The sequence below is a fragment of the Poecilia reticulata genome, chromosome 2 (assembly GCF_904066995.2).
Source record: "Poecilia reticulata chromosome 2, P_reticulata-male-v2, whole genome shotgun sequence".
NCBI lineage: Eukaryota > Metazoa > Chordata > Actinopteri > Cyprinodontiformes > Poeciliidae > Poecilia > Poecilia reticulata.
The window spans coordinates 38909280-38924332 of record NC_088831.1 but is presented as its reverse complement, the minus strand read 5'-3'; the positions used below and the strand labels follow the sequence as shown (position 1 = coordinate 38924332).

At 36.4% G+C, this 15053-nt stretch overlaps 1 protein-coding gene across 4 annotated transcripts in view; it reads right to left on the bottom strand.

Annotated features, from left to right (window-relative positions):
- LOC103460460 (partitioning defective 3 homolog B-like) overlaps window positions 1–15053 on the bottom strand; it is a 213536-nt gene that overhangs the window by 108736 nt on the left and 89747 nt on the right. For 3 of the 4 annotated variants that reach the window (XM_008402636.3, XM_008402642.3, XM_008402658.2), the window contains 3 exons: window positions 8900–9008; window positions 8509–8627; window positions 5822–5866 (listed from right to left, as the gene is read on the bottom strand). In XM_008402636.3, the coding sequence (XP_008400858.2) occupies window positions 5822–5866; window positions 8509–8627; window positions 8900–9008 (273 nt within the window). The remainder of the gene's footprint in view (window positions 1–5821; window positions 5867–8508; window positions 8628–8899; window positions 9009–15053) is intronic. The other variant, XM_008402652.3, reaches the window with a different exon arrangement.

Genomic DNA, 15053 nt, shown 5'->3' with positions numbered 1-15053 from the left:
TAAGCTTCTCTGCCTGTTCGCCAGACGCTAAGCCTGAATGGCGTTGGCAAAGAAAAGAGGGAATGAGAGCGAGGCAGAGACAGATAGAGCTGTCGGAGGAAAGGAAAACTGAGAATACAGAGCGCTACAACAGCAGCAGACGAGCACTGCATCCATTTAATGCTGCACTAAAGCATTATAAAAACTTGGCTAGTATCTACTCACAAGTACAGACACACATTTGAACAAATGGGACTGTGTGTTGGACGAGAAAACACACTTAAGTGCATTAAAGTAACAAGTGAGGCTACTTAAACATGTTAAAAAAAAAAAAAAAAAAACTGGCCATCCTGGTGAGCAATTTGGCAGATTGCTAGACAATTTCAAAAATAAATATTGTCCAATATTTTCAGAGTTTTCAGTCAAATTCTTGGGCCGTTCTCTGCTTGAACTAGGGGAACTTTTTTAAGATACCAAAAAACAATACATATTTTCGATGAATTTTCTATGACATTTTTTACTGCTTAAATATTATAATATTTTCTGTAAACCTTTAATTAGGAATAAAGAATATTTGCTTGTAAACACTAAATCTAAAACCCAGTCACTATTGGTAAATATTGGTGTTATAGAGGAATTGCATTCAATTAATATTAACCTTACTAGAAATACTGATTAAATGAACTGGATGAAATTTTTATAAAACTGATTAGCAGGAAGTCCATGACCGTATTTGTCAGTTCCACAGATGTAACAGGCAAGAAAACTTAATAGGACATAGAGAAAATAAACAGACTTAAAAGTTAAGACCCAAAAAGAATAAAAAGAATATCTATGCAGAAGCAGGAGAGAATAAGCTTTAGACATTCACGACAAAATGTATTTAAGAGTTAAAAAAGTGGATTTTGCATAATGTGCCCAAATCCCTTTAAGATTTGAACTGACTCTGTACACAATTATCCACTGTTCTATACTGTAAAAGAATCATCAATCTCTATAAAAACATCTGAAATTAATGCTTTATTGGTCTGAAAGCAGGTATGAAAACCATAAACAAAAAGTTTTCTGAACTATTTCCCAGGATACTTTTTGTCTTGTTCACAGGGTTCAAGGTCTCTTCAATGAACTTCAATGAAACATGATTCTGGTTCAGAAATGAATTTATGAACGGGCAGAGAGAAAGTAAAGTTTTAAAGTTTACAACACTTTTTGACATGTGTGGCATTCATTGTATTGACACCGAGACTTTTTAGGGGTGTCTATATTTTATGAAAAAATATGTAACATCTAAATATGAAGAACATATTTAGAAATTCAAGCTTTAATCTTTTTAGCGATGGAAAGAAAAAAATAACTGAAAACATGAATGTCTTTTCTACTCCAGTTTATTTTTTCCACACTTACCCAGACTTGGAAAGTACAAAAAAACACAAATTACCAATTTTTCCAGTGAATTCAGGACCGTGTATGAACCTTGTATTTGTGAGTCTGCCAGATATTCATTCCTAACCATTTGGTCTAACAAGAACACATCTTTCACACACTGATTTGAAGGCGAACAACCACCGAGGGCTGCAGAATGTCTTACTCACTCAGAAAAAGAAACACAGCTGCATTTGTTTCACTTATGTCATCTTAGCAGGATTTGTGATGTTCTAGTTGAAAGGATTAAATACAGGGTTCCTACACAATTTCCATTTCAAAATTACACTTTTTCTAGGCTGCAATTTTCAGATATTTCAAGTAATTTTGAGACTTTATTTGACTATGATAGCTGATAATCAATAGGGATTTGTATCGCTGTGCTCTCAGCAATAAAAGTTGTATGAATTTGTCTGAGTTTTCAGTAAAAACCCACATTTTGTGAGTTTTACTTAAATCGCACAAGAACAAGTTACTATTCTGATTACCTTGCGATAAAAAGAATTTGATAGTCTAAAATGTCATTATCTTGAAACAACATTCTTAAGCTTTTTTATTAATTTGTCGCATCAAATACAAATTATTGTCCATTTATCTTGAGATGGAGATTTCAACCCTGGTTAAGTTGCTGTAACAGCATATTTATAACATTATCTCAAACATGGTAAATATTTTGATGTACAATTACCCCAAACATGATGCAGGTTTTACCTCTTTGTTTTGAATTCAGCTGCACAATCAGTAAATTAGAATATCAACGTAATGGTTTTATCTTTTTCGTAATCAAACAAAAAAACAGCAAACTTTTATGTGTTAATAATTTACTGTATGGAGAATTAAATATTCCAACCTTTTATTTGTGTTAAATTGACTTCATCCATGTACGATGGGGAAAAGATGGAATCAAACACACAACTTTCAGATTGCGAGACGACAACCCACTGAGCTACAGTCACCCACTCACCCAGCATGTAGTTTGTCTGTTTTCTCTGGGAAAGTCTTAGAGTGAAAACAACCAACAAATTTTGTTTTCACTCTAAGGTCTAAGAGAACCTCTTCTCTTTTTAGCCATACAATTATTTCATATGTTTCCGTTTCCACAGCTGATTTGATTTCTCTCTGCCGCCACAAAGACATGAGGAATGGCTGACTGCAACATCAGTTTATTTAGACTCCATTTCATTGTATCTCAATATATTTTATAAAAATCTACAAATGAAAGTTTCCAGACATTTGCTGAATTCTTTTGGTTGCTAAAAATTCAACTTTCCGAGTTCTCTTTTCCACAAATGCAGACACATTTTAAACAGTTTCCACCAATCTGACTCTTAGCCTTTGGTAGATTATATTGTGAAATCTCCCAAAGTTCATATTTTCCACAAGATGATTAAGACTTTCCATTACCACCGTTTTAACGCAATGATTGTATATGTATGTGTGCAAAAGTGTGAATGCCCGGTGGTTTCTTGAGGTGTAGAAAGAGAAACCATTGCTGGAAGTGAGAACAGCATTCCCAGAAGTCATTGTCTCACAATCGCATATTTTCCATGGTTCCACCACATATTGCTGTGTTTTATCTTATTCCCGGAGCGGCCTGACAAGCACAGAGCTACTGGATGTGGTTGTCTCAAACAATACAATTGTGCAAAAAAAAAAAAAAAGTTTGGGAAGGGGAAAAAAGCGGTGTCATGTTTGCTGGCACACGCTGTTAAACAGCATGGTGGAGTTTGTTCCATAAGCAACAGGTCCTGCAAACAGAAAGTTGGCTTCAGAAAAAATAATGTAACTTGACCCGTTTGTGGAGGCGTATAATTCAGAAGAAATCTTGCTGGCGCAAGAACTAGTTCACACTTATTACAATTAAAATGTCAATGTAGGTCGTTTTACCTTTTTCGCTCTGTAAGAGCAAGCTGTTGATGTTTTTGTTTCAATGTTTTTTTTTAGTGTTTGGGGTTTAGTATCAGCGTGATTTAAGCAGTAAAATCTCCTTAACTAATATAATCAGTTTTAGTCCTAATTGATGGTGTATAGGAAGATTTCCATAGAGCGTGCTGTGATGGGTCCAAGGATGATCTTTTCAACCCCACTGTTGAAAGAAACTGAAGGAATTGGTTTTAATCATATTTTAAAAATGTCTGGGCTATAATATGAAACGGCTAAGAACAACTAACCTTGACATCATCATGTGCTACCCGCAAGATTTTTGCCACACGAGTTAAATTAATAATGAAAGGAATTGTCCAACAGCCATATGGCCACTTGCAGAAATATTCATAAAGAACAGGAATTATATACTTTTTTGATCCACCCACTGCACACAACTCCACTCAGGAAGAAAAAGAAAATTATTATTATTATTATTATTATTTTTTTTTTTTTTTGCTGCAGAACATTTAACCAAGCAAATGAAACATTTAAGAGGATTTAGTTTGGTTAGACCAAATTTTAAACAATTTTAACTAATTGTTGGTACCATTAAAAACACATTCTGGTGTCTTGAAAAAGCAATAATGCAAACTCCTAATTGCGAGAAGAACAAAATTATAGACGTAAATATCGGAGCGTCATGTAGCTCAGTGGTAGAGCAGGAGCAAAACATTCAGAGGCTACAGAAGCAGCAACAGTCCTGGGTTCGAGTCCCAGTCACTGATATTTTACTGCATGTCTGCCCTATTTCCTGTCCAGATACTGATGAATAAAGGCCACTAGTGTCACAAAATCCTGTAAATGTAAGAATGTCAGATGTTTTCTAGAAAAAAAGAATAGGAAGTGAGAAGAATCAGAGAATAGAAATGTCTTTGGTCCTTTCGTGTCCTTTGGACTTGGAAATGCTACAATCAAATTTCATATATTTTGCGACTTTTCAGGAAGAACAGTTAATCTAGTAACTGTGCTTTGATAAATGTGATTTCATTTGCAACAGCAACCAAAACTGATCAGATCTGTTTATGTTCAGTGGAAGAATTGTTTGAAAGGGATATATTTTCTCCCATCTATCAAAAATATACAAATGTTGGAAAAGCGAGCTGTAGTCCACAGCAAAGTAAAATAAAGCAGACCAAAATTAAGAAAACACTGGTTGCCTCAGGACAAAAATAAATAAATGCATAAATAAATGTGATCATGCTCCATAATTTAGTCACACTGTTTACCCTAATTACAAGCTGTCAGAGAGAAAAAAATCATATTCTCCAGGTATCAGAATATAAAACACGTCATTAATAGAAGGAGTTTCATTTTACACCATTTAACAGAATAGAACACAGATGATAAAACCTAAGTTAAACACATTGTATGCATGTTACTGAAGGCTAATGCAGTAAGAGTGCACATCTAAGCATTTTCTCTGCTGCTCAGTTTTGCATGATGTTCCTTTGTCTATATATCTAGTAGATGCAAATAAGCTCAGCAAGCTCTGAAAACCAGGCAAGTAACTACAATTTAAAAAGAAAGAAACTTTTTTGCAGAGGAGAACAAAAAGTCTCGTGTTTTATGAATTTTTGCTGTAATAAAATAAAACTCAGCTTGGCTTTTTTTTTTCTTTCTACATTTTCTTCTTTCATGCTCCTTACATTGCCATGCCGGCAGCCTTACAGAAAGAGTACGGCCATAATAAAAGTGTCTACCACCATGTCTAAAACTGAGGCGTAGCTGAATGCGGGAAACAGGCTGATTGACAAGAAAAAAAGGTGGCATGCAGGTAGAGGGACCCATATTGAGTGCAGCGAAGAGTGCTCTTACATTCAAGTAGCTACAAATGAAACGGAAGAGACTTCAAGGCAAAGAGCAAAGTTTGAGATCAAACTTTTAAAAATATATACGTCTGTAGGCTCCCAAAGCAAGAGCTCTTGAAGAAGCATCAGCCATGTGTGCACCTGAGCTTCCCTTTGAGATGAGTGTGTCCTTCCATAATTCATCCATTTCAATACATAAAAGTGTCTGTCTCTGTCACAGAGAAATGGATTCTCTCTTTGTACAACAATTCTTCGATTTCATTTCCATATGAATAACAGTTTGTGTCCCTTGTGTAATTTGCTTTGTCCACAGCAGCAAGTAATTAACGGGGACAGAAGAGACCAGATGAAAAAGCAAATATGAATCTGTAGATCTGACATAAGCATTGGAAGGGAAATTAATTTACGCTATCATACTGCAAATGACCAATCTCTCATCACTGCAGAGGATTTTTTTGTCCAATTTACTAATTGGGACATTACTTCATTACTTCATAGCATACATGAGACAAATGTGGACAAGCTTCACCTGTTGGACAGGTGAAGCTTGTCCAACAGGTGAATATGTTGCTATACAGAAATGATTTACTGAGCTGCTGCAAGGTATGTAAGTATAATACATTATATTGCAATATATATTGCAGTTTTTCTTTTAGTTGCAGTTGAACTAAAATAAAATGTCTCACCAGAAGTGCTTCCATCCAGGGATCCGACGTTGCTCTCATCTGCCACTAAAAGAAAAACCCCACACACAGAAAACTGGCATTAATGTTAAGTCAATGCTGTGTTGATCGCAGTTTCTACATGTTATGTTTCTCTCTTGTTTCCCATGAGCATCTGTTACTCCTGCTTAGTTCATCATTCTCTACCTAACAATTATTCTTCATTTTACAAGATGGCCGACATGCTGCCCTTCTTTCCTGTGATGTTGAGACGGCTTCACTGCTACTGAAACACTTTTCCGTCCTCCCTTCAGCCTCTGCTTCATTTTTCATTCTCCTCTCACTCACTTTTAAGCTGCTGCCAGCCATGTATCCCCCTCTGACCTTTTTGACCTTTAACCTCTTGGTATCTTTTTCAATGTTTTCATTTTTCTTCAGTCACTCTCCATCCGGCTCTGCTCTCCTGACATAGTCGCTGCTTTGATCATCATTCCTAAAGGTAATTACCCTCTAACTCCATCACATCGTTGCTCCTCCCACCTTTCCGGCCCTGACTGGTAGAACTAAACCAATACACACAACAATAACCACAGAAACAAAAACTGGGCCTTTAAAACCAATATAAATCTTTTCTTATCATTATTTAGAGGTTTTTTGGTACTGAGAGATAATAAAATTAAAGAAAATAAATATCGCAGACAAGACGAAGCACAAGGAGGTGCAGTGGAAAAAAAGGAAATAAAAAATTTAACTATCCTTAAAAGTTTTATCGCGTTTGGCTGTAAAGTAAAACTAAGACCATCAAAGACAAAATAAATGATGTAGCTGACCAATAAAATATCTGAAACACAGCGTGAAATCTCTGTTAAAATGCGTCCTGGTAAATTAATGTTGCTTAATTTGTCAGAGTGCAAAAAAAGCACTTTGTGATACATATGTTAATTATATTTCTTGCAATGTGCAATATCGTCTGATTATGTTGTTAAAACATTTGTGGTGTCATTTAAAATCCGAGAAAACAAGGGAGAATCTTGTGGTCATCAATGTTGTTTTGGTGAAATAGACAAAAGTGCTTCCTGATCATATGTCCATATCTCCTCTAATTACTCCGCCCTGGTGAATGTAGCAAGTAATCATCTTCAATAAATGAATACTTAAGTCCAACTCAAACAACTTACTGTTTTTTTTTTGTTTTTTTTATCTTAGATATGGACGTAGCCAAAGCGGCTGAGTTTGAATGATTACTTTAATTAAAGCACAGCGAGTTAAGCTCGCTGCTAATGAATTAAGTTTAAAATGTTCTGCACAGAATTAACTTTTAGACTCTTTAAGGCATTCAACTCGTACATCAAGAGAGAAATATTATTTAATTATGGTGGCATCTGTGTGCGTCTGTGTAACCGATATTTTACAGTTCCGATAGTCAACTTTTTTAATTTGAAAAGACCGAAGTGCTAATGAGGCAAATCTCATCTGATTTGCATATGCTGATGAAAAGGCACTTGTGCATACAATGAGATATTTTATGACTGAAGCTAAAGTCAACTGTGTTTAAGAGTCGAGAGGAGATTTTCAAAGTTCATTTTGGAGTCATTTTAAGAAGATGCCTATGTGCCTTACATACACAGTTCTAGCCTCTTTTTTTCTACATTGTACAGAATTATCACTGCAATAATTTAAATAAACCCTTGAAAGTAAGGATGCTTTAATTGCAGCATCCTTACTTTGGTGATAAAGGATATGCAACATGTTAGTCCTCACTTTACAAACAGCTTGGTTAAAAAGTGCTAAAATACCTCCTTCTTTACTTAATTTGACTAAATTTAGAGCTGTGACTAGACATTAAACTGCAATGCCAAATTACACCAAAACTGACTCGTAGTAAATCTGCATCTAAACGCGTAAAACAACAAAAGAGGTGAAGCGAAGCCCTGAAAACGCATCATCAGCATGGTATTTGTGTAGAAATGAATGTTTGTGCAGTTCACATAAATTTCTCCCTCTCTTTTGTTCGAATCCGCACGCAGACGCGCGCTCACATCTGGCAGCTGAGCAAAGTCGAGGAGGAGGACTGAGCAAAGTGACATTTGAAACAAAACACTTTTGTTGCACTGCTGCGACCGCTGTCATGTTGCTCTGATGTACGCAAAGGAATAGACGTTAAGTGTGCACATGCCCATTTCTGAGCTGACTTTTTAACAATAACTGAAATGTCACTCAGCACTTGCATGAGAACATCAGCAATCAGGGAGCAACAGGTGACAGAGATGTCAGCAAAAGCGTCATTACGGTGGTTTAAAGTCGCTGTTCTGACATTTGGTTCAGAAATAAAAGACCCGCCCTGACATTCTCTTTTAATTTTACACCAAATATGAGCTTTGACTGAAAATTAACTGGGGACAGAGAAAGAAATGAAAACATACAAATTCGACCAATTATCAAACCACTGACAGTGTTATCATCTTTCTGGTAGAGATTTTGACAAAAATGTGAGTATGTTAGTAATACAAACGCAAAAAAAAGCACAAAAAAATTAGATAAGAAGTAGTCAACAGATTCAAAATGTATGTATCCAAGCCTGCATTGATGTCAGTCTGCATGCAGTTTGTGCTGCCAATGCAGCAGCCATGCATCAGCAGGAAAACCTTCCAAACGAGGATGAGATGCATGCGGCCATCATGCAGAACAGATAAACAAGAAAATCACCCCACCAGTGTGATGCTGGTTTTGAGTCGTACCCAGGTCCATGCTTTTAGAGGCTTTGATGTGCTGGAACTGGTTCTGGGTGGGAGACTGAGGCTGGGCCATGGGGGATGTCTTAGAGCCCTCACTGCAAAAGATGAATGAGAAGGTGGTTAGACAGCTATGTAAACAGCTTTGCAATATTTAATTTAACATATTCCCGGTGACCTTAAATTCAAGCAATCAAAAAATATGTCCGTCTTCAAATTGAATCAAAACATTTAATGTAATTTTCTTCCATGCAGACAACAAGAATCTGATAAAAAGTGATTAGTAAAGACAACAGTCCTCGCTTGGGTTTAATTATCAGACAGAGTTAAGCTTTTTGTATGAGGACTCTGGTAAAAAGCTCAAACACACCTTTCCTGTAAGAAGGAGGGCTGATTAGAGCTGCTCATCTCCACATCTTGCCCGTACAGCACTCCCTCATCTTCCTCCTCGTCCATGTGAAAATAACTCCCATTGGTCACTGAAACGCAGAAAACAAAATAAGATAACCTGGATTAATACAATGAAGCCAACCAAAACAGATTTTTCCTACCTTTGGAATCCGATTACGCTGATGTTTATGATAATAAATTGTATTTCCAGAGAGAGAATGAATGACGCTGATGCTCTGCTGTGTCACAGCCAGGATAAATATTTATAACTTCACATTTAGCTGAGAGTGTATTTTTGGTGATTTGCTTTGAAAAAATGCACCAAAGGGAAGTGACTAGACAAGTCAAGGACATAAAAAAAAACTATAAAATGAATTATGAAATGTGGACTATTCAGCGAGAAAGAAAACAAACCCATTCCATGACATTTTGTTCCCTGAGTATCAATATGATGTGACACAAACACCCATTTCTCTTATCCACTGGTCACTGAGCAGGATGAACCACCCATGATTATCTTGCCATTGTGCACATTAAGGCAGATAATGAGGGAGGTAAAATATCCCCCCAAAAAACTGCAGCAGAATGTGGCGTCCAGGGGTCACCAAGTCTCCACGACGGAAATTAGATGATGCTACACGCCAGCTGGTTGTTTTGGAGGCATGTCAGGAAAAAACATCTTTCTTCCTTACGATAGAAATTAAATATGTGGATTTTATTAAATGCTACAGGGACTTTAACTGCAGCTGTGTAATTTGCTCAGAGTCACTAAAATTATGTTTTTTTTTAGCAACAGACTCCCGATAGGTCTGGTGTAAAATACAGAGCCTATGAAAAGTATTCACCCGAATGTTTTACCCTTTTTGTTGCTTTTACAAATCAATCATGAGCAACAAAATTTGCCGGTTTTACTGTGCATTTCATAGAAAAGTAGCCAAACTATTGTTGTTAATAATACAACAGCATCAACAACTATCTGGTCAAACAGCAACTAACCTGGTGTTCCAACCAGACAGTATCATTTTCTCTTAACATCATTCACAGGCTTCCTAATCTGATTGGAGCAGTAAAACAGAGAGAATGACATACAAACTGAGAGAAATGTGACCTGATCTCTTCCTCACAATAAATGAGTGAAGTTGTTTTAAACTTTAAGCAAATGGGTTTTTATTGTAAAGGCGGCTGCAGTGTTTCTCTTTTTGGATAGTCCGTGTTTGCATTGATGTCATCCCAACTTAAAAAAGAAAGTGATGCACAGTTTTATATTTTGAAAATACATTGACAGTTTATCATTATTACAATATAATTGTGTAAATTAGTAATATTTATAAGTTCGTAATATTTATTGGTTGTCTGTTCAAATTGTCATGAACACACAACTTACACGCCAATCAGATATTTAGTCTGTTGGTTGGAGTCTCACTGCAGTAGAAACACAAAGATAGCATGGATGATGGCGTCCAAGATGTCAAAGGTTAAAGTGAGTGTTTTAAGTAAAAATATTACAATTTGGAGTGGTGCATGGTGAGACAAAAAGCTGGACCACCATATAAAGAGGCCATCAGCTGTCCAGGAATCATTTCCTGACCTCAGGAACTTTTCTGCATGTCTTCTTCCCTTTTCTGTTTGTCATTTCCCATCTACACCACTGTGAATAAAGACAACTAGTGTCACAAAAAATCCTAAATAGGCAAAAAAGAAAAAAAAAAACAAAAAAAAACATGCTTAGTTTTCCTCTAGCATTTATTAATTGAAGTCTGATGTAAAGTGGTTCTGTTTGTGGAGGACACCCAGATGTTCACAGGAACTACAACTCGATATCAGACTTAAGAAGCAAAAAAAAACTTGTACGTTTACATTTTTTAAAATCACTGAGTTTGAAAAAGATATATTTTGGGGTTTCTTCCTCCCACAGTATAAAAGCATGACTGTAAAGGCTCCAACATACTGAGGTGTACTTCCCTCCACTTTGAGTTGGACTCAATGCGCAAACGGAAATTTTTACATCATAAATGTTTATCCCTCGTGTTGCCCTATGAGAAAATAAAATGCTGGCCTCTGGCCTCCAATTTGGAGGGACTGTGAAAAGACCGTTGACGATCCCGCTTTTTGTACGCTCCAATTTTGTGAAATATTGTAATACGAGAGTACCAGCAAATGATTTTACCTGATTAAATTTTAAAAAATCTAATAAAATGTTAGATATTAAGAAATATTTCATATGTGAAATTATTCTCCTGCAACACAACATGAATTAGAATGTTTTACACATCTTTTCCAGGAAATTACTTTTTTTTTAAACACTAGAGATGGTCCAGATGGTCCAGCCATTACAGCTTCTGTTTTCAGTTTTTTTTGTCTCTCAAATATCTGATCTAAACACCTACTTTAATCAATCCATCTGGCAACATAATAGTCTGTGCTGTACTTACGCTCCATACCCCATAAACACAACAAGAGCACTACTGTTAGGCTTAAAATCTATTTTCCCGCATTCTAGGCTCGGAGTGCTTCCAAAACGTCGGCAACCTGGAGCTCAATACTGCGTCTGAAAGCCTCCTAAGTGGGGCTACTGCTGCTCAATAGAACATGAGTGAAAGGTGGGTGAAAATAGACTTACAGCACAGCGGCAAGGTGCTGGTTTGAGTCCATTGTTCCAAAAAGACTTACATGAGATGGATTTTAAGGAAGGCTGACAAAAACTTCCATTATGGATCTAATGGAAGATATAAACACAGCCGAGCCGGAAGGTCATCGGTTATCCTCATGGTAATTTGTGGGAAAACCTCCAGCTGCTTCCATCATTTGGGAAAACAGCGTTTTTTGAGCCACATTGTTCTTCTGTTTTGAGCAATGTTTGCAAAATCTGTCAATACTTATTTCTCAGAAAAGTTAAGAGACGAAAGTAAAAAAAAATAAATTAAAAATAAAAATGTACAGATGAGCAAAGCTAAGCAAAAGAAAAAAAGGAGAGATGATGAAAAGGCAGCTGAAGATGGAGCAGATGTTTCACACTGATATGGCTTTGTCTGGGCTTATGACAACTTGATACACAGACACAAAATCCTCTCCAGTGCCATTTACATACAGTCATCACTTCTCGGAGTGTATTGCTGCTGCACAACACAAGCTAGAATTACTGCACATCACTTCGCTGAATGCCCTTTATCTGCTTGCATCTGCACACGTGCGTCTGAAAGCAGAGACGTTCGGAACTGCAGGGGAAGACAGGCATGTCTGAAGATATCACGCCGCCTTCATCTCCATCCCTTCCTCCCTCTTTCCACACTAATCACCTGCTTTATTTTTCTCCAGCTCCTTTTCTTGCAATCTGATATTTTGGCTGCCATTTATCTCTCGTCTCAGATCTCCCATAAATCATTTTATCTCCCGCTCAGTTTTCAGCTTTTTATCCCCCCCACCCCTGAACTCCCTTCCTTCTCCTCTTCACTGCTAGCACCTTAATCAGCCAAACTGTCAAAAACACATTTTTTATTTCACCTCACACGCGCAGAAATCTGTTTTCACTGACTCCCGCTATTTGAAGTGAAAAGGCATTTGTTGTGGATGATAGATCAATAGCAGTTTTCCCCAACAGCAGATAGACAAATTGTCTTCTTTGACACTCAACTATTCCTTTCTGTCAGCTGTGTTTGCTGCAGCTAGTCTGTTTTACAAACCATGAAAAAACAATGTGGCTTTTTGGGATTTTAATGTGAGGTTGTGCTGGTCACCAGCAGATTTAGTTTAGCTCTAAGAAACATGTACAAATGTCTACTTTTATCCATAATCCGGTTTGAGCTTAACAGGGGTTTAAGTGTACACACTCGTGTTAAAATGCCAGGTTTTTAGGATGAACAGTCATTTCAAAGACTTTCTCCACAAACAATGAAATAAATCACACTCAGTTCCACTCAAGAACAAATATACCTGTTGGAAACAGTCATCTTCATTTTTTGTACATACTTTTCAGGGGAATTTGGAAGAATGCTAATGTGATGCTAAAGGAAAAAAAAAGTCTTTATCTTTAAATACCTTAAGGTTTTAGTCAAAAATTGAATTGTACTTGGGACTGTTCATGACTTTGCTCACATTGATGAAAGCCCCACAGACATCTGAAGGAAAGTAACCCTATATTCTAAGTTTGATTCTATTAGACTGTAACACATTCTCTCACAAAGTCATTAGCACATTTTAGCAAGGCATAGATGCTTTTTTGTTTTGTGGGGGGGGGGTTTGCAAGTAAAGATCAGTGTTTTGAAATTCTACTCCAAAGTCCGAACAAATTAAAAATAAAGTAATTATTGAAATAATTAATTTATTTATTATTGAACTTCCAAGTTAAAATAATTATTGAAATCAACCGCATAAATACATAAATAACACATCTGCATAAATATGTAGCGATTCTTTATTCTCAATTTATTCTTGTGAATAGGCAGACATTAAGGGAAAAAATAACAAAATATAATTCTAATTTGGACCTTAGTGCCAAATGAAATGAATTCAGAGTATGAAACAGTTCATTAGCAGAGTAAAACACTGGCAGGCACAAACACACACTAATGCACAAAGATAAACCGAGCAAGCAAAATAACTTAGAGAGCCTAAGATATGTGCCTACTGTACACAAACACAGGCTTAGAAATGCAAACACACACCACCATGTTCATCCAAATGACACTGTAGCTGAGGTGAGTTTGAACAGCGAAGTGTATTCAAGGTCAGAGCTGTTTGCTGGATTCAGTGTAAACACACAGACAAATAAAACCAACACTGTCTGATACTGGCCAAAAAATCCCTGAACCAACACACCCACATGCACACACCCACACACAGTGGAGACTAACACGACTCAAAACAAGCAGAGATATCATGCAGGACCAAAACGGCACACTTTCAAACAAACGAGCAGAGAGAACAATGACGACTGCACAAGCGATGGAGCAATAATTTATATTCATATCCTAAAGACTTAACACAACCAAAGCTCACTAAACCCTAACCAACTGTTAAAAAAAAGACACCCCACACCCCCCCAAAAAAAACACGTTGAACATTGTGGGAATCTATTCTGTTTACCTACTGTGGCAAACAAATGTATATCCACCAAAACATGAGAAATACAGGAACACACAAAAATACAGTTAAACATGATTATTACACACAAATAACACAGGCAAAGAAGCAGCTATGGTGTGAGAATATGACAGAAAGAACATTGAGCAGTTAAAAAATTTACTTTACAATGTAACAGCAGATTTGTCTACGGCCACTGGAAAAATAAAGAATTGAGACTTTTTCAGACATTTTTTTTCTCTGAATTATGAGAAAAAGTCAGAGTTCAGATTTTAATCTCAAAATTCTGAGAGGAAAATACTGGAAAAAAAATCTTAACGCCTGAGTTATGAGACTTGTTCTCATAATTCAGAGAAAATAGTCTGAATTCTGTCAAAAAGTCACAAATCTGAGATAAAGCCAGAACTTAAATCTAACCTTTGTTCCTCATTATTCTGAAAATAAAGCAAAAAAAAAAAAAAAGAGTAATATGAAAACAAAAAAGAAAGCCTGGAATGTAAGATGAATGAAGTCATTCCTTTAATTTTTTTTTTTTTTTTTTGCAACTTTATTTCACAGTGCTACTGTTGCACATTTTTGATTTACTCAATATAGTGGGAAAAGTTTCAAAATCACCTAATTTTTTTCAGTAACAAAAAAATAAATAAAATGTAAAATTTTCAGGGAAGTGAAACTGCTTGAAAATCAAAAATATGAGACCAGACCCACTTGGAGTGCCTGTTAAACAAAACCCCATGTTATTTTGGCATTTTTAACAAGCAAGTGGTTTCAGACGAAATTCCAGTTGTTCTTCTCAAACTCCAGACATTTACATTAATCTCGGCTAGACAAAAAAAGCTTTCTATTCCTGCCACGCCTCCAAAATGAACCCCTTGGCTTGCAGATGGTATCTAATAGTTGCTTTGGAAACTTGGTAACTCCATGACTCCACTCTTTGCTTAAGTTTTCTGACCTTAAAGAAAACTTGTCCTCCCTCACTGTATCCCCCCCCCACCATGTGGTGGCAAGATAAACTCAGGTCTTCATATTTGCACATAAATTAAGTTGTACTCCAT